The sequence below is a fragment of the Mya arenaria genome, chromosome 8 (genome assembly GCF_026914265.1).
Source record: "Mya arenaria isolate MELC-2E11 chromosome 8, ASM2691426v1".
Taxonomy (NCBI): Eukaryota; Metazoa; Mollusca; class Bivalvia; order Myida; family Myidae; genus Mya; species Mya arenaria.
In genome coordinates, this window is record NC_069129.1 from 36,951,998 (window position 1) to 36,979,896 (window position 27,899).

General features: G+C 35.0%; 1 protein-coding gene across 1 annotated transcript; it reads right to left on the reverse strand.

Annotated features, from left to right (window-relative positions):
* Positions 1–2,335: 2,335 nt before the first annotated feature.
* Positions 2,336–27,785, reverse strand: LOC128243283 (protein APCDD1-like). The gene is made up of 4 exons (XM_052960952.1): positions 27,377–27,785; positions 19,633–19,777; positions 13,394–13,961; positions 2,336–5,608 (listed from the first exon to the last, which is right to left on the reverse strand). Exons 1-4 carry the CDS (start codon positions 27,417–27,419, stop codon positions 4,823–4,825), a joined length of 1,542 nt encoding a protein of 513 aa, XP_052816912.1. The 5' UTR covers positions 27,420–27,785; the 3' UTR covers positions 2,336–4,822.
* Positions 27,786–27,899: the final 114 nt, after the last annotated feature.

Genomic DNA, 27,899 nt, shown 5'->3' on the forward strand with positions numbered 1-27,899 from the left:
TAGTGCTGAGATATTAACTTATGTGTGCTTACATGCAAAACCTTAACCAGAATTTCTAAGTCAAATAATAAAGGCCCATAATTTGCATTATATTCAAAAAAGTGTTACCTTACTTCATTAATTTAGTAGGTTATATAGTTGGGAATACATATCTAAAGTTTCAATGCAATACATTATATATTTGCTGAGAAACTGACTTAAATTTGGTTGCATGCAAAACCTTAACCAGAATTTCTAAGTCGAATAATAAAGGGAAATTATTTGCATTAAATGCATACTAGAGTTATCTTACTTGATTAATCTAGTAGGTTGGATGGTTGAGTACCATTGTATAAAGTCTTAATGCAATACGTCAAGTAGTTGCTGAGATATTAACCAATGTGTGCTTGCACGCAAAACCTTAACCAAAATTTCTTATTCGAATAATAGAGGGCAATTATTTGCATTAAATGCAAACAAGAGTTATCTAACTTGGTTAATTAAGTAGGTTGGATGGTTGAGTACCATTGTATCAAGTCTCAATGCAATACCTCCAACAGTTGCTGAGATATTAACCTATGTGTACTTGCACGCAAAACCTTAACCAGAATTTCTAAGTCAAATAATAAAGGCCTATTTTTTGCATTAAATGCAAACTAGAATTATCTAACTTGGTTAATTAAGTAGGTTGGATGGTTGAGTATCATTGTATAAAGTCTCAATGCAATACCTCAAGTAGTTGCTGAGATATAAACCTATGAGTGCTTGCACGCAAAACCTTAACCAAGGGGTGACGCCGACGCCGACGCTTGGGTGAGTAGTATAGCTCTCCTTATTCTTCGAATAGTCGAGCTAAAAATTGAAAAATAAAATTCCGTCAACGTACAAATATTTGGACTAGGAAATGTAGATCAGTTTGATGTACCTTCGTGTCCGAAATCGATCACTTCCTGGCAGCTCATTTCTGGTTTGTCTCCATCGAAATTTAACATCTTTAGACGCATACATTGATGCTATTTTTGATTTGACTGATGTTGAAGCAATAACACTAAATACTGGTGGGTAATTTTGTAGAGGAACGTGTTCGAATTAACATTCAATTTCATTTCCGCATAATCGCCGCCATATTGTATGACTTTTAAAACTACACCCTATAGTATACAGAAGAATAATAGGCATAACATTGACACACTGTGGTAGTTATAATCCCAATAATTAATTAACTCAAACAAATACAATAGTTCGATTGCTACTGAAAAAAAATCATTTGAAACATAAAAGCTATTTAACAAAATATTACATGACATGAACTTTTTAACCGCGTATGATTTATTTCTATAAAACTTTCATTCATAAAATGTGTTCTTTGCCGGATAATCTTGAATGCCGGGATATGTGTGACGTCACACGGGGTGCAAACATGTGACGTAGCTTACTATTGGTTGTAGGGTAAAATGACATTTTAAAATGTCTTTGTACGTACATGCTATTTTTTCATTATTTTTTTTAAATAAAACTTATCAAATTTTAAGTAAAGCTATACTAAGAGTAACACGCAATGTTTTGTCATGAAACAATGCAATAACGCGTTAAATACACATACGCAAGTACTTGACGCCCCACATTCACGTAAGAAGTTCTGTTGCTACGAAGGTGGTGTGTATTAATATATTCATGTTCAATATGTCGTGTCAGGCGACTAGTCGCGTTTCTGAAATACCGCTCTCTAAAGACTGTCGGCTTGCAGCCGACAGTTTAAAAACGAAAACGTTCATAATGTGACATGTTTTAAGAATACACCCTACATTGGCAGCTAATGAAACACGTGTGACATATGGGTTGTCAAACATTTCGATCCAAATAAACGATGATCAAACAAACACTGCAGTCAAGTCGAGCATTGCATGAACATTTCTTTTAATTCAAGATCACTGTAAATTAAAAAACTAAATAAGAAATAGCAAATTCCAATGGAAGCACTTGGAAAGAAACAGTGCTTCAAAGCCTAAACTTTTGTTTAAATAATACAATTATTCTTTTGGCGTCCGTTTCATGAATAAGTTTTAATGGAATAGGGTGTGGTTCACTACACGCAATGCAACATCCAAACAGGTGCGAATATTCAAACATCAAACGCTTGATGCATGCATGCAGCATGATCAAGGTTCTGTGCAGCATAATCAAAGTTCTGTGCAGCATGATCAAGGTTCTGTGCAGAAAACGACGGCCAATCCAATTGTAGGCTGCATTGTAAAACAGTTAGCAGATACTACTCTTATTACTTACTCTAAAACGTGAACAACAACAACAACAATAACAACAGCAACAGTATACGTTATCAGAAAGAAACCTGCGGTGTGAGTAAAACATTTATTGTAACATTCTCGTTAACAAATGTTTGAGGTAAGTAGAAAATGCACACAATATGAAGATGAAATCCGGAAAAGACGTTATGACTATTATTTAGGGTGTACTTTTTGGTGGATGTGCAAGAAGAAAACAAACAAAAACACGGAGAAAATACCTATGTGTTGGTATATATCTATGTGTCTATATACCTATCTGCTGTTATATACTTGTGTGTCTATATACCGATCTGATGTAATATACCTGTGTATCTACATACTTATCTGATGTTATATACCTGTGTGTCTATATACTTATCTGATGTTATATACCTGTGTGTCTATATACCTATCTACTGTTATAAACCAGTATGTCTATACACCTATCTGATGTTATATACCTGTGTGTCTACATCCCTATCTGCTGTTATATACCTGTGTGTCTATATACCTATCTGATGTTATATACCTGTGTGTCTATATACATATCTGCTGTTATATACCTGTGTGTCTACATACCTATCTGATGTTATATACCTGTGTGTCTATATACCTATCTGATGTAATATACCTGTGTGTCTATATACCTATCTGATGTTATATACTTGTGTGTCTATATACCGATCTGATGTAATATACCTGTGTGTCTATATACCTATCTGATGTTATATACTTGTGTGTCTATATACCGATCTGATGTAATATACCTGTGTGTCTACATACCTATCTGATGTTATATACCTGTGTGTCTATATACATATCTGATGTTATATACCTGTGTGTCTACATACCTATCTGATGTCATATACCTGTGTGTCTACATACCTATCTGATGTCATATACCTGTGTGTCTACATACCTATCTGATGCCGTATACCTGTGTTTCTACATACCTATCTGATGCCGTATACCTGTGTTTCTACATACATATCTGATGTCATATACCTGTGTGTCTACATACCGATCTGCTGTTATATACCTGTGTGTCTACATACCTTTCTGATGTCATATACCTGTGTGTCTACATACATATCTGATGTCATATACCTGTGTGTCTACATACCGATCTGCTGTCATATACCTGAGTTTCTACATACCTATCTGATGTCATATACCTGTGTGTCTACATACATATCTGATGTCATATACCTGTGTGTCTACATAACGATCTGATGTCATATACCTGTGTGTCTATATACCGATCTGCTGTTATATACCTGTGTGTCTACATATATACCTATCTGATAATATATATGTGTGTCTAAAAACCTATCTGATTGTATATACCTGTGTGTTTATATACCTATCTGGTGTTATTCAATTGTGTGATATATTAGAATGTACTCTTCTATTGATTTTTAAACGCTCTACAGTTGTTAACATAGAACATAGAACATACTTTATTTATACCGTCTCCGTGGCCTATTTGTTAAGCGTCCGCCTACGGAGCGGGAGGTCGTTGGTTCGATCCCTGGCCGCATCAAGACGTTAAAAGTTGGTACAAGTAACTCCCTTGCCTGGCGCTTGGCATTTAAAGGGTAGTGCTTGGAAAAGTGGTGTACTCAGTACTGGTTTAACCTACACCGAGCACGTAAAAGAACCAAGAGGTCTCTTCGAAAAAGAGCTAGGGTATCGCACCCGGACTTCCTTGAATCCCACCACTGTCCCTTCCGCGTGCTGTCCCTTCAGCAAAAAAAAAGAACCCCGTTGGAAATAAGTGCTTGCACTTTCACGGGTTATCCTTGACCGCAAGGTCTAAAGAAATACATACATACATATACATCAAAGCATACATAACATAAACTTGAAGAAAATTGTAATATAATCACATGCATTTTCACACAAATAGCTTGAATTGTTTTTTTAACATCATTATTCTGTAAATCTATATATCCTCAAAAACCCCTAAATATCAATGAAATTACCCTATTTTGTTTTTGGTCTGAGCAGATTTAAAAAGCAATTCATCAATTACCGGGTAGTTATCTAACCCGAAACGTCATTGGCGATTCATCTCGAAGGCCGTTTCGTTTTGTTCGGTGAGGAGCGTTGAAAATCGTAGCCCTGGAGTCTTGTTCACCAAACATTATTTTGAGAAAATATCACTTTGTTGACAAAAATTATTTCAACAAAGATTGACTTTTCAAAGAAAGGTATTTTATTTGAATTTTTTACTAGACCAATTTCTTGATGTACAAATTCATTTCAAGTAAGAAAATGGGCAATTTTTTAACAAAATTAAGTTGCTATATGAAAACGACCCCTGACAAACAGTATTATGTTGGCATTCCAATAATGGTAATGAGAAATGATACCAATTTAATGATGATCGCCAAAAAAGTCACAAAATTCTGTAATGAGAATATAACAAAAAGATGGTAAAAGAAATTAAATACATTGTCAACTGGTGCACATTGTGTCAACCACCGCTATAATGAAGTTATTTTGATTCTCTGAAACTTGAAAGACATTTTTCTAAAGTTGGCGCGACTGCAAACTTAAAGTCTATATGATTTCAGATGCAAAATGCTGATAATGTGGATAATGACACTACAAATACTTTTTTGTTCTGAGCTACTCGTAAGCGGTACAGCCATGCTGTCCGAACCGCTATAGGCCGAATACTGGTCAAATACTGGCGAAACTTCGTGCATAATTTCATTATTAGAACCGCACCTTACCAGCGGGTGCTGAAAAGACGTGGGTCTGTTTTTGACGTCGGATAACGGGACGTAGTCGCTTGGCCTTTGTCCTACGTACAGATAACTGTGTCTATTGTCATACTCCGTTTTCATCAGCTCATACTCGACATGAGGCAGGGAAATCCCTAAAAGGACACACCCCTCTGTTGACGTCACATCCTGCGTCACACCCGTTTTCCAATTTCCGGAATCCCCGCATTTATTTCCGGCGTAACTGTTCATGTACATCAGCATCTGGTAGTTTTGGGGGGTAATTTTAAGTCTTGAGGTTTCGAAAATGAATTCACTTGCTGATGGTATAACATCCGATTTTCCTGACAACACATACGTTCCCTTTATTGCTATACTATAACTAGCTTCCGAACAGTCGGGGTCTCTATAAAATTCATAGACGCCCTGAAAGGAGCGCCACCCAAGGAAGGATAGATGGCGGGTCAGGAACTGACCGTTTGGACGTGTCTCGCACCGCTCACTCACCCACTCTCCTGAAAGTGCCACCTCGTGGTGCTGACTAATCAAAAGCGCCGGCGGACGACGGTGATTAGCGCTCGAAAGAATGGAACAGACCTCGCATCCGGGTGTCTAAAAGATACGAATATAATTTTTTTAGCGACATATTAAACACTATAATTATTGGAATTGTAGCACAGTCGGTCTGTTGATTTAAGAATGGGTAATTAAATATGTGGTAAGCACGCATGTTTTGTACCTGTTTAATATAGAAACGTCCAGTTCTATGATTAAGATACACATGTTAATTATCAAACAGACAGTCACGGAAAGGGTATGATGTTGAAAATGAAAACCCTTAAATTATCTCTCTTTTTTCAGACAATTAGAAGAATGGAGGCGGTCGAGTTTCAATCTCTAGCACCATAAATCTAATAGTTTTAATAAGAAGACAGTAAATTTCCCAGAAAATGGCCTTTTAATGACCCGTGGGGCACGCGCTTTGGTGTCGCGAGAGAAGCATGCGATCTGAAATTGTCGTCTGCTTTGCCACTTTTCGCTGAGGGCGACTCATTATGGAGTAGTTAACTGTGGATTAATGGACACTTGTTATGATTGCAAAAAGGACACTTTTTCCGTCGTTGGATATTCGTATGTCATTTATCGAGGAAAGAGAACAAATGGGCTTGATGTAGTGCAAATATTCAGTGAAAAAAACACGTATTGGCGGTTAATCCTTTGCGATTTTTCAAGCATTTCCTAGCAGTAAAGATATTGTTACATTAAAATATGTAATACGTACTTACTGACTCGTAATGATTTAGCTATCAAAATATCGGTTCAACTTTCTTTTATGTAGCAAAACTTCCATAGTGCCTGAACTGGCACTGTTTGAGATTATTAATGATGACTAAGATTAACTTGTTTCTTAAGTCATAATCACATTAATCGGTAGTTAAGATTTAAAAGTCTGTATAAATTCTTACATAATTGTAAACAAACAGGTCTGGATTTTTAATCCAATAACAACAGATTTTCCTAAAGATGAACGTCGCGGATTAAAAAGATGAAGTTAAAACTTTGGCTTTCCACCCCGGGATCAGGAAGGTATCAAAGCAGATTAAACGAGACTCTAGGTCTGGTTAAAACTTACAATGACTTGAGGATCAACTCAGATCGTCTTTTGAAAACGAACAAAACGGGTATCAAAGTCAACTCATAAATAAAACAGCCCTGACTTTAAATGACTGTTCTCTACTAGCTTGGTGTTGGTGATGTCTCTATATTAACCAGTGCGCATGCCCGAACCGCTCCATAACCGACTTTACAATATGTTTTTTTAACTAAATGAAACTTTGATAGTGGTTTTCATTAGAAGCTTTCAATCGATAAAATAAGATTCCATCCGGCGATCCCATAGGCGGACACGTGAGCGTAAACACTACATTACATTTCAATCAGAATGTCAATACTCTGTCCAATCATTTAATACCTCAGATATATACAAAACATGTGGCCGTGAATTATCCTCGTAAAGTACTTGATATAAAACACATGGAAGGAGGAAAAGCCTCTATTTTAAACATTCTCAATTTACAGAACCATACAGTAGTAAAGCTAAGTGAAACATCATAACAATCACATTATTTATCATTTTTACGATGTCGAGCTTAATCCCTCCTAAGTATAGCTGAATGAAAATTATAAGCATTAAATGTATAACTCTTTTTTGTTGGCCACTTATAAAAAACTGTAATAACTCGCGTGAAATTGTTTAGTAGTTGGATAAGATTTATAGATACAATACAAGAATGTTAAAAAAGGCGTTTTGGTATCTTCATCGTAAGTTTATAGTTCGCATGAGTTGTTTCACAAGTTTAAGTTTATTTTTTTAAATTTTGGTATGAAGTATTATAATACAACAGTTGTATATCTTACACCATTGTATGTACACGTTATGAGATACACTCCCCGCCACCCCCCGAATACACTGTACGATTGTTTTGCCTGTTTTTAGGCTGTAGGCCGCTAGACCTGCAGACTTTTATAACCGTATCTCGGAAATCGCATCGGCAGATCGACATAACATTTTAAACTTTTGGCGAATTAATGCGCGCAGGGCTTATCAACCCCAGCGCGGTTAGAACTGCGGTGGTCACCGACCTTATTTACATTAACATTTACATCGAAATACCTAGTAAGCAATCTGCTCTAATAGCTACGGACTGCGTTCTGCATATTAATTAGCTTGCTATAAATAGCGCTGTAATGAGTTTTTTAATCTATGTTATGCGGTTAATATAGTTCGAATAAGCTGCGTTTTGTGTAATATAACGCAATTGAAATTGTACAAGAAGCAATAATTTTAATATCGGCGAGTTACAGAACGCAATATTAAAATCAGAATCCGCAAATAGTTTCAAAATGAACGCGTACTGAATGAAATAAATACATGTATTCAGAAGTCATTGTTGATCGTCTCATGCACTTAAGGGTCATTATATAAAGCAATCATTATGCAATAAAGCATTTGTATCTAAGACTGGTAGCGATCATATTGCGTAATTAGTGACTCGTTTTGAATGGAAATCGGACAGGTCAACTTTACTGGAACATGAGTCATTGTTTGGTCCAAATTGATGTATCAAGCTCATTTTTGATCAAATTCTGACTAAACAACAGTTATGAACAAATATCTTTTCACAAATAGCGATATAAGCACTGGTCTGGATATACCTCAACATAAGTAAGCGGCTAAGTTTATCACCTAATATTTTGTTTTTATTTGCAGCATAATCCGGGATTGTAATATACTTGTTAATTGTAACCACTGCCCCGCCCACCCCTCACCCTTGTTCCAGGGGTATACCGGGGACAGCAGAGGCAATGGGCTGTGTTTTTTTACCTTTCAGGTGGCCCCGCAGTGCCTAGTGAAAGTGCTTTTGTCTTCATAATGAAGATAGACAGGAGTGGGTCTCACATAGGTATTCGGGGTTGCGGGGCCATTTGGCAGGGATTTTACCAGCAGTGTGTCCCTGCAGTCGGGTATATTACCCGGGTTTTGAGAAACCGGAAGTCAAAAAAGTACTCTGAAAAATACCCTTGTTCTTTTTGTTTTAATAAGCACATGTCATTGCATTTCCTGTGATAATAAAAACAAAATTTAGTCTATGTTATATGGAGTCTGATGTTCGATGATGCCTGTGTAAGTGATCATTTTTTACAAATCCCAAATCAATCCTAAGTTATGTTTAAATACAGTTGCATATGATGTTAAACTGATTCAGGTAGATTTATATAAGTCGTTTCAAACTTTTTACTAAAAGCAGGGTTATTTATTATTATGAATGATCGTCATATTAAAGTACGTTTTAATTATATAAGACATAAGATTTGTCGATATAATGTTTGTACTAAACACGGATGAATAAATAGTATGTATTCCGACATTTTCCCAATGTCCATTAGAGGTTCAGTTCAAGAACGCATTAAAATGGGTTTAAGGGCAATTATTTTGAACAATCTTTCTTATTTATATTGAATATAAGGAAAAATATATTTTTCGCTCGCTTCGTTTTTTATGAAAACTGACAAACTTTTATTTTTATTTTTTTTCGCTCGCTCGCTCCAATTTTTTTGGGCAAAAATCCGAGTAACTAAACATTAATTTGGTGTGGCCTTACCGGTATTTGCCTGTGTTTAGATTTTGCTTCGGCCGAGGACTGATCATATCTACATGTACATTGTAGTTAAGAATATAATGTTGGCCATTCGGACAGGTTTATTCCCCGGAAATAAACTCTGAGAAGTCGTTAAAACCAGGAAAGAATATGGATTATATTATGATGCAATTAAATGGTAATTATGCGTAAAATATCAATTCATGATATTTTAAATTAAATTATAATACTTCACTTTATCCTACAATCAGTTTTTTTGGTGATTGTAGTTCATTTATAAGTATATTTTTATGTTTTAAATTGCCTAAATCGGCTATTTCTTGTCAATAATAACAATTTTGATTGAAATTGTTAGTTGTTACTTGTGTTTGTAAAATATGTGACGCATAAAACCATTCTCTTGTGTAAGTATATACAAACAACCTTTTAACCATTACTAAATGAATATTATACACTTTTACCATTCAAATCAAATCGTGTAAAGCGTTGACAGGCTATCGACCTGCTACAATATGTATCATAGTCATATCATGCCGAATGAAAATGAAAGTATGTGAATATTTCTCAGTTTGTCTCAGTTTGTAATTTCAGTCTTATATCTTGAACATGTAGTATAATGCGTATGCATATTTAAAAAAAAAACTGATATAAATCTGTTCATTTTGTCCACGAGTGATAATGTATAGGGCATTATTAAGATACATGTATATCAAACATACAGGGAATAAATAGTATGTGGGTGATTCGATCCAGTAGTGTTTGTCGATGTAGAAAGAAGGTTTAAACATAAACATAATTAATATATCCAATATTTTGTTGGGAGGCATTTGGTTAAGCCGGCATATCCAGGTAGTAAATTAAATACGCATAAAACAAGTTTGAAGTGTAGAGTAGATTTTACTAAACATTCCTTAATGCTTTATCCGTGGCAGTGCATTGTTTATGAAACCAAAGCTCCAGGTTTTATATGATATTGAGAATTACTCCATACCTTATAAGTAACTATTTGATGTATTCCAAATTTCAAGTGACTTGTACTTCATGATCCCATTGAAAATCAACATTTAACTCTAAAAGTTTTCGCGAAGGAAATTATGAGCGAGCATATTCTATTTTTAGATGTTTATGTTAATAATTATGTTTTACATGACTATACTCACAAAACAATGCAGGCCGAAAGCCATTCAACGCTTTAAGCGCTTTGATTTAATAACCCGAATGTTCTTTTACTTGATAATCGGTTTGTGTTGTAAGGTCCAAATGACGAACATTTCGTATGTTTACGTATATCCCTTCATGACTGGAATGATCCTCGGGTAGATTGCATAATTTATTTTCGTTCACGGTAATATATCGTTTAATCTTTGCAAATAGGTCACATTATGTTAAATATTAACATATATGATATCAGTTATAGCTTTAAATATTATTTAGATTGTTAGGAGTAATAGGAGAAAACGACCTTACATTACATTCATGCTTTGATATCTGTGCATGTATGACCATACAAAACAGAATACTGCTGTAAGAAATTCCTCGGGTACATCGCATGAATGTTTGCCCCATTAACCCCACCATTTCTTCTCCCACAAAATAACTATATCCTACTGTTAAACAGCCAGTTAACAAGAAACACTGTGTCTGTGTGAATCATTTTATGTTTCCAAAGACATGATACATTTAGAAAATACAATTGTTATGCAACACATATAATTCGTTACTACTTTTTGTACGAAGGAAATTTAAGGAGTGGAAGTCACCTCACAATCAGCCCAGTCAGTTTTCGGCTTCGGTCCGTTCAATAATTGTCAGTGGAGGCCTAAGTGGTCGGTACAGTGTCTTATTCATTATCTTTGTTCCACACCCTGTTTCAATGATGTTCTAAAAATATTGGCAATCTACACCACAATTATCTTATAACAGTCCCATGTTTCAGTATGTATAAAAGAAAAAAAATGAAAATATCATTTTCCTGAAAAATTGTAAAATTTAGGAAATATTTCAGCGGTAAGCTGTTATTATAGTTAACGGACAAATGTTTCGTCATTAAAGTTATCTTAACGAAATAAATATATTTTAAGGTGGAACGCGACTATGAATTTTTTTTCGAGTTACTGTCTGAAAATTGGTAAACGAATAGAAGAGCATATGCCCAATTAGGGACTGTTTTTACATTTTCAATATTCGGAACAGATTTGAAACTATGACTCCTCAAAATATACCACTGACGTCAATTTCGAGACGTGTCTCATATTTTTGCGTTCCAGCTACAATAACCAATAGTTTCACCAATTCTTCGTTTACCGCTAAGAAATTTAAACCTCAAGTGCGTCTTGTGAAAATGTTCACGCACATATATTTTTCGTTCTCTTCTTTTACGTTATTTATTTAAGATTCGTCTTTAACGTCATTTTTCCCGGGAAAACGGCGTCGTGTTTCACTGAAAAAAGTGCGCCTTTCTTTAATTCTTGAAAAAACTGCTCGTTTAATTTTGATTTTTTTAAATACATGTATTCAATATTTTATTGCAAATCGCCTGATATCAAAAAAGGGTACCTCACCGACTTCGTTTTTGCGCAGTATCAAATAATCTAACCCCTATACCTGTTTCTTTTTCATTACGTATTGTTATAAAACGTACATGTACATAATTAAATCCTCAACATATATGTATTAAAAATTATACATTTATATGAACTTCGATTTAACAGTAAGCAACGGAAGTCTTAGTACACCGATAGATGATACACACACGCTATATTGTTATGCAATGAATTACGATCCGAACATATCCGAAGATGTTGCGTTCATCGATTGATGAACGCTATTGCCGAAAGGCAGTTCATTGAAGGAATGGAAGTTGAGGTGTAAATATATGAGCGTGAACATTTTCACAAGACGTATTTGACGTTGAAATTTCATAGCTGTAAACGAAGAATTGATGAAAATATCGGTTATTGTAGCTGGAACGCAAAAATATGACAGACGTCTCAAAATTGACGTCAGTGGCATATTTTGAAAACTCGTAGATTCAAAACTGTTCCGAATATTGAAAAAGTAAAAACAGTCCCTAACTGGGCATATGCTCTTCTATTCGTATACCAATTTTCAGACAGTAACTCGAAAAAAAATCATAGTCGCCTTCCACCTTAAATTACGATTTGACATTAGAAAGATTTGCCATGATGAACACTAGAACGAAAACTGTCTTATATCCTGATTATTTTCAGCATACAAAAGGATTTAAAATTAAATCACACGCCTGGCTTGTAAATGATTATCTTTAACCCCCAAACAAATTTGTAACTGAAGCCTCCTTCTAAAAACTCCCCTAGTTTACAATAATAAAAGATGTTGTCGCCAAAATACTTCTTAAGTGTAAAATTATATGTCTACCAAAATTGGCAAACGACTGTTCACATTGTTTAAATACTTATTTAGATTTTGACTCTCGACCCCAGGGATGTATCTTCAATAAAATTAATCTATGTACTGTCATGAATACTTCTGTAGTTAGCCCTTTGATGATAGTGTTCATGTCTGAATGTTTGTAATTATATCCCACTGTACGTGAATACTCAAAATTATTTACATAATCGTTATCAAATTTGGTACAATTTATTTGCTATTATAGGGATAATCATTTGCGATTTTTTTAAACGTGATTACTCCAATTGTACACCATCGAACTGGTACAATGCAATGCTAGGTAGTTGAACTAGTTTCCCTTTTCTTCGATTTGCACTTTGAGAGAATATAGTCACGAGACTCGGCAAACAAATACTTAATAGATAATGCCCTTGTACTTATTATTGTGAGTGTGCCATGGTTTTGAAACTCAAGACTCCACACCTTATTGAACTGAGTTCTAGGACAATAACTGCGCATTGTTCATACAATTCAGGCAGCTGTCTACAGTCGTTTGTACTGAAAACTATAATAGCATCGTTATTTCGAAACTTTTTTCATTTTTCATTTTTTCTTCTAAAAATGTTTAAGCATATATGAAATAAAAACGAGCTTTCTAGTTGCATTTTAGAAAGATTTTGACGTTTTCACATCATTGAATGTACTCAGAAAGTAATGTATTAATATTTGCAATAAAAACATGAACTCATTAATATATAAAGAAAATTGGACAAACATGAGTTGTGGGGCACTCGGATGTGCAAGAACGAAGACTGGCCATGGATATTAGCTTACAACCTATCATTTGAAAATGTAATATATACATTACCTTTGCTTTAACCAAAGGAATCTGGTAGTAGGTTGGAACGTGTTGCCAACGATATGTCATTTCCGTGCTGACGTCACCAAGGTGAAGCTCCAACCGCTTTTCGGAACTCTTGGTCATTATGGATTTCAGTTGTTTTCTTTCTACCCGTAAAAGTTGCAGTTCATTCATGGTAAAGTTAAATAATTTTGTACAATCAAAGTCTTCTAAATTTTCAAATGTGCTTTTCCTCTTACTTCTCAGAGGGAATTTAAAAATGCTAAATTTTCTGTACGGAGAAACAGTTTTCACTTTAGCGTCTGGGCAAAATCTCCGCACGAGTTTACCGAAAGTGTGTGCCTTCTTTTCTGAATATGGAATGACCTTCACCTCTGACAGGCTATATTTAGACTGGACTCCACCCGGGGTTCTCCAGGATTCACCCAGAGGCTTGACTTTCCCGCGTGCACTGACGTAATGGGTCACGTGACTACATTGTTCGTCTGCGTAATAGAAAAGCTGTGCAAAAAAACCGGATTTCCGGAACACATACTTTCGAAGGACGAACTCTGGACCTGGTCGTACCTCGCATCTGAAACGGAATAGAGGTAAAACCATAGAATATTTTTTAACTTAATTTTATGTTTGGCCAAGCATTGGCATATGCAGAACATATTTCCTATATGGCAATGGCTGATCACTTCAAGCTCAACGAAAGCTGTTCAAACTGTTCACCACAGAGTCAACAAAAATGGTTGATATGTGAGTCCTTATTAAACAAGAAACGCCGCAATGCGACGAAACCAGGTTTTCAATGATTGACAGAACAACTTTAGCATGTGTCTGTTTTTCTATTTTTAGTAACAGTGACCTTGACCATAGGGAACCCAAACGCAATCACATGAAAGAATTCATAAGCTCTTCCTTTAAACCAAGTTGGGTCAAGATATGTCAACCCTAACTAAAGTTATTCAGTTTCAACCGTTTTTCTATTTTTAGTAAAGTGACCTCGGCCTTGACTCTTGGGACCCAAACGCAGTCCGATGAAAGGTATCCATAAACTCTTCCTATAGACCAAGTTTGGTCAAGATATGTGAACCCTGACGAAAGTTATTCAGTTTCAACCATTCTCCTATTTTTAGTAACAGTGACCTTGATACTAGGGACCCCAAACACAATCCTATCACAGGTCTCCATAAACACTTCCTTTATACCAAGTTTGGTCAAGATATGTGGACCCTGACTAAAATTATTCAGTTTCAACTGTTTTTGTTCTATTATAAGTAACAGTGACCTTGACTTTAACCCTATGGACCCCAAACGCAATCCCATGAAAGTGCTCCATAAACCATTCCTTTATACCAAGTGTGGTCAAGATATGTCAACCCTAATTAAAGTTATTCAGTTTCAACCGTTTTTCTATTTTTAGTAACAATGACCTTGACCCTAGGGACCCTAAACGCAATCTCATGTAAGGTATCCATGAACTCTTCCTATAGACCAAGTTTGGTCAATATATGTCAACCCAAAATAAAGTAATTCAGTTTCAACCGTTTTTCTATTTTTAGAAACAGTGACCTTGACCTTGACCCTAGGGACCCAAAACGCAATTCCATGAAAGGTAACCATAAATTATTGCTATAAACCAAGTTTGGTCAAGATATGTGAACCCTTACTAAAGTTATTCAGTTTCAACCGTTTTTCGATTTTTAGTAACAGTGACCTTGATCCTAGGGACCCCAAACGCAATCCCATGAAAGTTATCCATAAACTCTTCCTATAGACCAAGTTTGGTCAAGAAATGTCAACCCTTACTGAAATAATTCATAGGTGATTTTGACGCCGCCCGCCCGCCAGCCCGAACAACGACGTTCGTCATTCGAATAACCAGGTTTCACTTTGTGAAAACCTGGTTAAAATTCGAGCGTTCTGCTTCGTTACGTTTGCGGACACAATGTTTGAACATATTCTCGAAGATGTAGGTACGTAATGTTAATTCAAGGGAAGTCTGTGTTCAAGGCTGACCTGGTGTAGGTTAATTCTCCCTAGTTCTAATCCTATTTGCAAGTACGAAACATTCATGTGGGATTGTTTATTTTATTCTGGAAAGGAGATCCTTCGGAAACACAAACTATATTAGGTACAGGAATGAAAAATGCATGTCCCCAAAAATGAATGTCAATGTCCCCAAACACCGGCTAAGCGTTGTTCTATTCCCTTGAGTCATTAATACAAATTAAATTATGCTAAGATGATAGCTGAAAAGTACCGCAAACCACAAGATCAACAACTATTAGTACGTCAACGTTGAAATGAAGTGCGTTGATAAAACGGGTCAAACGTTATTCATTTAATAGCAATGGATACCTCATAGTCGTTGTTGTAGCATTTGAAGGACTGGATGAAAAAACTCGTCAAGTCCTCTACAATACATTAAAACATTCAAATAAAGTGGCGACTTTTTCTGGTCTCAAAAATGCCAGTAAAGAACAATGTGTTAACAGGTCCCTTAACACCTTTTACAAGCTGTACCTAATCCGGTGTAGGTGTCCTAGCCCTGACCAACAGCGTCGCAAGCTGCACCTAAACCGGTGTAGGTGTCCTAGCCCTGGCCAACAGCGTCGCAAGCTGCACCTAAACCGGTATATGTGTCCTAGCCCTGGCCAACAGCGTCGCAAGCTGCACCTAAACCGGTATAGGTGTCCTAGCCCTGGCCAACAGCGTCGCAAACTGCACCTAAACCGGTATAGGTGTCCTAGCCCTGGCCAACAGCGTCGCAAGCTGCACCTAAACCGGTATAGGTGTCATAGCACTGGCCAACAGCGTCGCAAGCTGCACCTAAACCGGTTTAAGTGTCCTAGCTCATACCTAAACCGGTATTAGTGTTCAAGCTCTGACCAACATCATTTCAACAATTTTATATATTTATGTTTTACCTTCATGTAAACAAAAGCTTTTTTTATGAAATGTCAGATAACATCATTGTGATTTGCATTGTGAGTATGTACAACAATACCTTCCAAAAATACTTTACAATTTTCAAACCGTATTTTGAATTAAAGGGACAATACACCAGATTGGCACCAAAAACGTTTTTTTTTGTAACGAATCTCAGGACAATTCTTTAATAAAATGTTTTACTCTTTAATATCACAATTGTAAAAAAAATGTAAAAACATTAGAATCGGAGTCAGGATTCGAACCGGTGTCGCCAATATTGCAGGCCAGTGTTGTATACACTGTGCTACGAAGGCTCACTCTAAACCCTTTGAATATTTAAGCTATATACCTAACTTGGTAATATCACGTGATAACATCGACAAGCCAATCACGCATAAGCATGAATTATACTAGGTATACATACCTAGTGATCTTTTTTTATGGAAAAATACGAAAAAAAACTGCGAAAAATAAATTAATTGTAAACTTTGTGGTACTTCAGTTAGTTAGTTTCAATGCATTGTTCACATCGATACCAAGTTCGTGTCAGTTTTCGACAATTTTCTTTTTTTCCCGCTATTTTATCATACGGTGTATAGCCCCTTTAAACCATAGGGTATGTTTTAAACAACCCTTCGTGTCATACATGTAATTTCATAATTTGAAAGGAATTACTAGACGCATAAAACGGGTATAAAGCTCTTGTCAATACGAGAAATAACCCGCCCATACACCAATATAATGATCGAAGAATAATAGAAAAGGCCATTACAAATGGGTGAGTGGGCCTCGTTTAAGAGTTCACAGCTGTGCTGTACAAAATCCACAACAAGGCTTTGTCCAAGTACTCAGCTTATAAAATCCCCATCATCAAAATGTAAACATTGCTTATTTTCGCCATTATTATTTTAAAGTGGACTTAGATTAAATACCTGAAAACATTTCATTTGCCTTCAAGGATGCATTGTCATATTACAGTCTGGAATGAAATACCTATGGAGACCAGGCCCCAATTTCTCAAAAAGTTTTAAAATCCCTTATAACAGGATTAGGCTTAGATCGCTACTTTTGTGTTTCAATAGCTTGCATAATGTTTTCTTGTTTAAGGGTTTTTAGACTTAAAATAGCAATTATCTTTATGATAGTCACAATAAACCATTCTTCAAAATTGGAGTCTTTATTTAGGCTAATTGAAATTAGCTTAAGAATTTTCGAAAAATTGAGGCCAGATCTGTACATAAGCTTGCTCCTTTCAAATCCAATATATAGTCTTCCTTTCGAATAAACGTATCAGTGAAAACCTTTCAAAACTTAATACACTTTTTTATTCTTTTTTTTAGGAAACTCAATGTCAACTGGTATGCAGTTCTCTTTTAACCATTTTATAAATTGACCTGTACGGTAAATAAATAACTTCTCCTGCACTAGTTTTCTCAAGACAATGTTTAGTCTCTTATCATTATTTTATATAATGGCTGTGTGCTTTATGTTTTATTTGAATGTTTGTTTTTAAATAAGTTCTACTCAATATACATGTATTGAAAAAATGACAACTAATCATTTTAAATACCATGATTGGCAAACGGTGTCTGATTCATTGCGAATTTGTTTTATTTTAATTAAGCCTTGTATACGTGACTTGGTAAACAAATTCTAAATCGTATGTTTTTTTTTCCAGAAAGCCACTTTGAAAATATGGTGTTTTAAAATAATTGTGATAATATCATAATGTGTAACCTTCCAACACATGCGTTTGCTTTCTTACACCAAATGCTATATATATAAAACATCCGTGTCAGCGAGGGTCATTCCAGAAGTAAAAATAGGACATTTGCGTTTGCTTTCTTACACCAAATGCTTTATATATAAAACATCCGTGTCAGCGAGGGTCATTCCAGAAGTAAAAATAGGACATTTGCGTTTGCTTTCTTACACCAAATGCTATATATATAAAACTTCCGTGTCAGCGAGGGTCATTCTAGAAGTAAAAATAGGACATTTGCATTAGCTTGATTAGACAAAATTCTATATATCACCCATCCGTGTCAGCGAGGGTCATTCTAGAAGTTAAAACAGGTTGTTTGCGTGTTCTAGATTCGTTACGTTTATCCCAACTATTCGTCCATCCGCTGTCCTGCTGTCGGTCAGTATTTTATCGTCGGAGACCCACGACATTTCACTGAATTCATAAGCTTTCATTGTCGGATACCTACGTGCGACCTTTTCCATTACTTTGTCTTCTGAGTAAAGGAATGGGACAATATCCGACGATGTCCGTCTCTGTCTGTCAGCCAATCTGTTCGTCTGTTAGTAAGTTTGCCAATCTGTTCGTCTGTTAGTAAGTTTGCCAATCTGCCTAATTGTAAGTCTGTTAGTTGTCTGCATACCTCTCTGGCTATATGTTTAATATTGTAGTGGGTACAAAAGAATGGACATTTATCTATTTTATTGTTATTTTGATGACAAAAGTGATGCAATCAGATATTTAAGTTACGCCCCCTCTAACGTTGAATTCTGGAGCCGCCCCTGGTAACGATGTCATTTATAATTCTTTACGACCATCAATGCAAAAGTATAGCACGTATGATGGTGTTGGTTGGCAATTATAGTTTATGTAACTTATAGCCTAGTGCTCAACGGCAACGTGCTTTGAGTCAGGTAAGCGGGGGGGGGGGGGGGGGGGGGGGGAGTAAAAAAACAGAAGAAAAAATTCAATGACAGTATACTTATCTACAATGTATTATGACAAGAAATAATAAATTATAAATTCCTCCCCTCGTCCATTAAGGCTCGTTATTCGCCCTCTGAACATGACGGGTGTCATGAACGTAGGCATTTACATCTGTCATACGCAGTCAAACATCAGGCAAATTCATTTTAGTTTTAAGTTTGATCATATACAGAAGACACACTTCGCTCCTGTATACCTTTACGTAGTTCATAAAAAAACTTTGAGCTTATTGTTTCAATTATACTTATAAGTATGCTTCGGTCAATACCAAAACATTTTCATATTTAAGTCATACATGTAGTTTCAACAATGCTGTCTTTATCACAGGAAAGGGGAGAGATTGTGAGACATTGTTTACTTTTGAAATGTCATTTATTGTAAGTAAACGACTCAAATTATATTTTGTACCTCGTTTTCAGCCAAGACATAACACTCTGTAGACCCCTCATTTCTGCATTTATTTCATTTACCGTTTGTTAATGTACTATGTAATTTTCTGAATATCATTTGTCAAAAATATACATGCCTTTGTGTGGTTTGAATTCGTAAAACGTGATGAATTGATTTCAGTTACGATTTCATTCGTACATACTTTGTCGACGTCCAGTGTCCGGATAACTTCGGCGGAGATCGGGTTTTTACGGAAATGGCGAGGGACTCGCGCAATGACCTTTGGCAATCATCTTCAGCCCATTTCCGGGGTTGAACTTCAGCCACGATCCAGGTACCACATATGCCTGCAGAAAAAAATAATACAATAATAAGATAATTAAACTGGAGATCAAGGTCCAATTTTTGTAAAATGCATGAAAATTTATTGCATTAATTTCATAAAGATTATTTAATGTTTTAACAAATATCAAAAACTATTTTGTTCCTAAACAGACGACTTGCCCGAACAACTTCCGAAAGAGACGTCATATTTCGAGACTGCTCTATGGCGTTTTAAATTATAATGGTGAAAATGAACAGTATATATAATTCTAGCACACCGGATAGGCATTTCCGGTGACGTCAGCCGTGCTGGAAAATCCCATCTGGCATCCCCCATGCCATATGAGTCACGCGCTGTGACGTAATACTTTTTTATTTCTTTTATTATATACTTTAAATAACCATAATTATGAGATTTCAATAGATGAATTTCATAAACATTAACTTTGCAAAAATATATCTTCACAACAAAACGAAATAACCCTTCAAAGACTTGATATCGAAAGAACTTATTGACGTTGACAGTGAATAAAAATTACTGCGCGTCATGACGTCATTAAACATTATCGCACGCGCTTTTTGGTGAAATGTACAAAAATGAGCTTTTTTATGCAGTTTATTCACAAAAAAATAATTAAGGTATGCTAGAAAAAATATCTATCATGTGTATCCGTTCCGGATAGAAAAATCCGACCCTCGGGCACGCTGCGTAGCCGGTAACGAGGCTTGCCGAGGCAACGCAGGTGCCCTCGGGTCGGATTTTTCTATACGGAACGGGAACACATGACAGATATTATTAATCTTGTGCTTTGTTTTTCCAAGATTTTCGGTGGATTTATTGCCGAATTTCAAAAGCCTAATCGATTAGAGATGATAAAAAAATTGATACTGCAGTTATAACCGTAATTATTGACTTATAGAATCTGAGAAAAAAATGAGAGAAATAATGTTTGCATTTGCTTCGGAGGACTATGGGGAAATCAGGTGTCCTTGCTTTAAAGCTGCACTCTCACAGATTGAACGTTTTGACATCTTTTTTCTTCTTTTTTCTTTGAACGAGCCAATTTATGCGAAGATCAGCCAGTCTTACTGGTTTGCAGATATTAACGCAAAAAAATGCTCATTCCAAGACAAAAAAAATAAAAAAAAGTTGCAAAAACGGTAAATCTGTGATAGTGCAGCTTTAATAATGCGAACTTTATTTCATTCAGCGTGCATCCAGTAAAATTGCATCTTGGGGCTAAAGTGTGTTCGCTTCAATCTTCGGCCGATGACATGAACTTTAAGTAAACCAAAATTCTCCCTTGTAAAAAGAACATTCACTGTTTTCGCTCTTTCACAAAATCAATTAAAATGAATTCATGAATAATAAGACGACTGGTTTAATTTAATGGCTCACAAAATACGTTCTGTATGTTGACACAGGTGGTGGCCCGTTTTGGAAGACATTTGAGCGGATGAGTTATTAGATACAAGTGGTAAATGCTGGTCATTTCTGGGGACAGTTCATGTTCACTGTGTGAAGCCGTCACTTTCACGCTGGGTGGTATCGCGCTACAAAACCCTGCATCTGATACCTTAGTAAAGTTAGCGATTTGTTTTCTCTAAGTGATATTTGTAATCGACGGCTTATTCGATTTCAAATGGTCACTTATGTACATTATTTTGTGTTTTTAATTTAGTGTTATAGTTTAAATATATGTCGTCATATCCACGTAAGTGGACTTAACTTTGGCAAGAAGTGGTGTTATAACTCGTCAAATCGACTTAAGAAGTTTGACAAGACTACATGATGACAGTATCAGTATATACGATATACGCTTCCATAATAGAGCCCCCTTGTTTGTCATTAACACTTTCAATACTTTACATTTGTACAAAATCAGTGAACATCAAATTGTCAGCTTGTCAAATGAATTTGAATCTTTAATTTCATTTAAAAAATGTGTAATGTTTATGACTGACGAACTAAATTTACAATAATCAATCACATTGTTTACAAGTAAATTAATTGTTATAAAATCATAACAGTATGTCTAACTAAATAAACAAATGACAAATATAAGAAATTTTAATATAACATTTTGCTTGGCATAAAATCGCTCTGATAATAAAACTTTGTCGCAACATTGACGAGGTCTACATAAGATAAAGGCAATGCTATAAAAGATCAATCTTAAAGATTAGGTTAAGTTATGAAAACGGACCAAATTGTTAAAAATACACGCGATGTGCAATTAGACCAAGATACACTGATGGAAATCTTGAATCGAGTACCGATTGTGGTTTTTGTAGGACGAAGATTTTATACGATATGCGTACTCGTCGTGCTCTCGTAACATGATGAACAGATTGTTGAATTGTCGACTGAATGCTGGTATATTTGTGCAACACAAAGACGAATAACACAATCTTTGACATAGAAAACTAAATCAAGGCAAAATCAAGAGGCCATCTACATGTATTTAGTGTTTGCACTTATTTGTGGACAAATGAGAATTGAGTTAAATCAAATGTTCGCCACCGATTGTACTTTGTTGAAAAAATGGACTTCGTTAATTGATAAAAGTTTAATAGTTTGGTGAGAGTCGAACTTACGAAAAAAATGTCCCTTGTGACTACTCATCCGGAGCGCTTCCGACAGATATATCAGGATTATATGATATGCTTTTTAAAAATTTATTCTAATTTTGTTGTTGTTTCTGATGGCGTGCTGTTATGTGATACACAATGTTGAATATAACTCGATTGTCATTGGTCCCTAAACATTCGCATACACTTAATATGATAGATTATATAGTTGTAATGTTCTCTTGAAAAATAGAAATCTGAAATAGAGAGCCCAAAGTGAAGTCGCATAAGATGTTAAAAATATACAGTATTATATACAGTATTGTGTATATTTTAGCTGATACTGTCAAAGGAATAACCATGGATTTTTTTACCATTGTTTTCATCGCGTCTGACCCAATTTAACCCCGTAACATATTTTAATGTTCGTTTTTAACATGATGTCAACTCAAATCAAATACAATTGAATGAACTGAATAGAAAATAATAAAACCAGAGTAAGGCCACACTTTAAACAGATTGTGCTGCTCCTCCAACGATCCATGTGGGTTAAATGTGCGTCGTTCGGTCGATAAAAAGTTTTGTTAATATCTTTTTAATACGGATAGAATGTTATTAATTTATTTCAAGCTTGGGTGTACAAAATCATTATCATTTCGGATCGGTGGTGGGCTAGTGGTGAAACATAAAATATTTTTTTTTATTCCTTAAGTAACATAAATAGCTCAAAACAGAGACGGGTTCATCTAAAACAATCATTGTGAAAATGAAACTATTTAAAAAGAGAGTAATATAATATAACGTTTTCTATCTTTCGTTTGACCACATTGGCGTACTGTGCACGTATATGTGCGGTTATCGGTATGTAATTTTTCGCGTATTTACTTTCCTTACACCACAGATAATTCAAAACATTTGCTCTTTAGTCAAATCAATTTATAAGCTACTCTTTCATACCAGGCTTTACAAAAAAACTTCATTTTGACAACCTCTTTATTGTAAAAATCACCTTTTGTAATGGAAGGCAATATCTCGACATCGTTAAAACAACTTTGCGCCAAGCAAACACTTCTCCAACAGACGAGAAGTGTCCGTCCTTCGTTTCAAATGTTTATTTAACATTTTCATGATAATTTTCGGAATTCTGTTTAAACAAAAAGTTGTCAATTCGCACCCTGATATTAAATTACGCACGGAAAGCTTCAATAACATATTAAAGGAATGTAAATATTTGATTCTAGCAACTTGAGCCCCGAAAAGAGAATTGTATATACTATGGACTTTCGTTCATAACACCGATATTTGATTTCAGATCTGGTATTAGAGTTTCAATTATATAAATAACAAAAAATGATATATTAAATCTAGATTAGAGTATATGTAATGGTTACGGTATCCATAACCAGAATTGTTATTGCTTAAGCGTGTGTGTATGATTTGAATCATGAGGGTTGCAGGTGACCTAAATGTTTTGTACACTGTAATCATTGACAAAGTTCAATAAACAGCGTGTAGAAGGTGAAAAAAGTTGTGATTTGTACGCATGGTAGCTGTAGAACGGTTACGCTCATCATGACTACTTGTTACCGTTCCGATATGGGAGTGAATGTATAGACGAGAACAAACAAAAAAAACACACACTCTCAAAACAAGGTACAAAGTATATATAGTGTTATGCAATAGAAACAACTTTCGTTTTATTTGGAAAAAAAGTTTGTGTCTCGTTTCTCTCCTGGCTAACGTATAAATGATAAAATTATATACATGTACTACAAGCATACAGTATTTAGCATAATTTACATTGACACGTGCTGCATAAGTGATGTCCTGAATTACATTGAATTGAATTGAATTGCACTGAAAGAAGAACATGCAGAGTTCACGTTCAATTGTCGCTCTAACTCAAACAAATCAAAAGTATATATAAACACCGTAAAAACAAAAGGGCAAGACCCGGACTTTGTAACGAGGTGACTGATACAAATTACGGCAACTTTCAACATAATACGGAATGCTGGTTCAAAATATTGTCAGCACCCAAGATAGCTTGGAATGTGTCTAATAAATGAAGTTTTGATCGTTTCATTTCCCCGTATCTAACCACACCGCCCCTTTAAAATTGCAATTACGTAGATCCAGTATAGTCATGTACTTTACTTAAAACGTATTAATTAAAGACATTTTTGAAAACTGTATCTGTTACCATGGAGTTTCTAGATTGCATTATTTTGCAACAAAGGACTCGGTTTAAGCAAAATTGAATGTACCAAAATATGGATTGAGTAAATATTCATTTGATTAAAGATACATTCTTACTCCCAAATAAGATTTACCACAAATAATACAATTGTTTAAATATATCAAAAAGGATGAATAGATGCCAGCAATTATTTAGTATTTTTGCATTTTCAGCTATTAAATACACGGTTACAATCTTGTTATCAGTAATTAATATTTTCCATAAATGCATTATTTTGTAAGTAGTTAAAGGTTTATCACTCAAAATTTATGTTTGTTATACATGTGTATGTATTGAATTTTGAATAAGAGTGTCACTTTATATATAACTTTTCAACTAAAAATCGCAGAGCTATTAATTGCTGATAGAAGATTTAGAAGTATATCGACGATGCGAGGTTGTGTTATTTGAGGGCCACGTTCGTCTGAGTAGTTTTATTAAGTTTTGACCTTCTCTAATACGGAATTCTACGACTTACGAAATATCTTGGTTGGTCAAAGCTTCAGCATTAAAAACCGATTACACGATACTTCGAGTTAGGACAATGTTGATTAGTATTCACAAACGTTACTTCATGACATTCATGTAGATATAGCGAACTATAAAAAAGGCCACAAGAACAAAGTTTCGTTTAAAAGATGCATCTTAAAATATTACAAGATAAAATTCCGAATAGTACATTTTGCTTGGTCTACCCTTGTATTTCCCAATGTTGACAGGTTGTATTATAGTAGTTGCAAGCATACTCAAAATATGGACAGGGAATAAAGAAATAAAAACCAAATGTACGAGTTTACCTTAAACGAACCTTGTATAATCACATCCTTTTGTGTTTAAAGTTGAACAACATTTGAAAAACATTTGAAAAAAAACAACATCTAAAGGCCTAGTTTAAGGAGTGTTTGGCATGATAATTCCCTGCTGTGCATATTCTTCTAATTGCACTGGTGTCACAGTAGGGGCCAAGTTCATGTTTATTGGTTTATTGGCTTAGGGCCATTTTGGGTCCAATATTAAAATAAAACCTCAAAAACTGCACAGAGGATACTCAGATTGGAGATCTGATAAGAAGGCACCAGGCAATTAGATTAAGATCAGAGGTCGTGTACTATACACCGATTTGGGGGGCTCTTATAGAAGGCTTACACTAGGCCTTTAACATTGCTTATTTCATTCAGGCCTAAAAAATATCTGAGTTCAGGACAACTGTCTCAAAAATGCTAGGTAGTATAGAGACAAAGTTATATTAGTTTTTTTCTTGTTGTTTTTAGTCCAGTCAAAACAGCAAGACAAGTCGCAAAGGCGTGAGATTTCGGTATATTGTGGATTAAACAATTAATTCTTTATGTTTTTAATTGTAATCAACACAATTGATCTACAACAACTTCATAGCGGAAAATCTGTTGTTTTTTTAACTAGAGTAGAAAAAAACTCGAGGGTAGAGGGATTTGCCAGGTAGGGTCGGGCTGCCCTAAACACAGGTAGTGTGAGTGTGATCATAGTTTACACTGTTTTCTATATAATTATTACGCTATCTTATCAAACCCAATTTCGCCCTCACTGGCTGATAGTGCTTTCTGTATGTACATATATTCTAAAGTGCAAAGGTGTGCCATCGGTAGAAGCATAAAGTAGCGACTTATCTAGGGGGCCTTGTCATAGATAAGCTGCCCAATTTACCCAATTATAACGGGTGGTTAGTTTTCTATTAGCCTTACTGTACACTTGAATGCTGCTCATAGAAATCACAGTGCACATTAGTAATTTGTCATATTATACGTTACTGTTTGACAGACATCGGCTCATTTTGAAAGTTACGGAATGCAATCATTTAATATTGTTTGCTAATGAATTATGTCATGTGTAATAGTCGACTGTGATTTATCGTACGTTTCACGAAGTAAAAATTACGGTCAAAATGAAACGAACCAAATGACAAGGAAAATAACTTATATGTACGTAATGCGTTCATACCAATTAATTAAGCCAATATGAAATAATTGATCGGGAAATTAATTGATACATAAATGTAAATGTTAAAATGCAAACATCACCACATGAACTTTGAAACTTTTTCATTTCTAAATCTAGATGATTAAATTTATAATAAGAAATTTCATTTAAAACCTCGGCGGATCTTACTTATAAAATATCAAACAAAATTAATGGAAATGTCTGTTTACTTACATAATAATGAATGAAAGAATTAGACACATGTTAACGAGAGCGGAGGAAGCAAAAATAACATCAAACGCGGATTATCAAGAAATATATCAGTAAAATATTATTTTAGTGCAAACGGAAAACATCTGAAGCCGGTAAAAAACCATTTGGTCTGTCAGATTTATCTGTTTTTATCTGCTAAATTTAATCTTGTAATTGGGCATATCTTTGAACCGAGAAAATCTTCTACTCTGTTGCCAATACTTGGTCCTTAAACGAGAATGGCATCTTTCGTTTATTTAACTCTTACTTTTATATGAATTCATTTATTTATTTATTTTCTTCATAGTGTGAATTCTTTTAAATACACATATAATCATTGATAATATAAGAACAAAAAGCAGTACCATTTCGTGTATATCTTTATATGAAACATATCAAGAAAATCAGCACGTGCAGACAACGAGACAATCATTCTTGTACAGAATACATAATCAGCTCTGCGTTAAATTTATTTATATAATTTTCTTTCATCATCGTTTTTGTGTGTTTTTCTTTATATATCATATGAATATAAAAATTTGCCTCATCGATATTAAGATTTTTTTTATAAAAACACAATTTCAGAACAAGGAGAACAACCACTTACCGAACATTATGAACAAGAACTGTGCGTTTATTTTATCCATCATTTAATTAGTCTTACGGCACGGTGCTTGTAAGGCTGCAAGTCCTTTTTAAGTAACATCCATACACGTTAAAGCACGTGTTAAACCCATTCCATGAACGTCTGAAGAATCCACATTTTTAAATCCAATTTCACTAAATTAATAGATAAAAATTTAGCTCAAACGAGATCGATCAAAATTCTATATGTATGATGTGCTAAAAGTTTTCACTTGATTTGATTTACACAAACTTTTTTATTCAATGCGGTAGGTGAATTCTTTTCTTAAAAATATGAATGAAAGTGTTTAACTCGTCAATAGTCGGCTTCACATTTTAGACGCCGTAAAGCATTGTACGATAGCTCGTGACCCTATACCATAGAGCGTCCAATGAAGCGAATGACAATAACAACGAGTGTCACGCCAACTGAATATATACGCGAGAATTGCGATAATTTGTTCATTGCGCCCTGTATATGAAAATGATACTGCTGCGTGCAAGTC

What these genes read in the sequence shown, in the direction of transcription:
- LOC128243283 (XM_052960952.1), bottom strand. Translation starts at nt 27,419, where the DNA reads ATGATGGATAAAATAAACGCACAGTTCTTGTTCATAATGTTCG. An exon ending in GGACACTGGACGTCGACAAA is followed by an intron (nt 13,962 to 19,632) that starts GTATGTACGAAT and finishes ATTCCGTTTCAG; the next exon opens with ATGCGAGGTACGACCAGGTC. An exon ending in TTCCTTTGGTTAAAGCAAAG is followed by an intron (nt 5,609 to 13,393) that starts GTAATGTATATA and finishes CGTATCTTTTAG; the next exon opens with ACACCCGGATGCGAGGTCTG.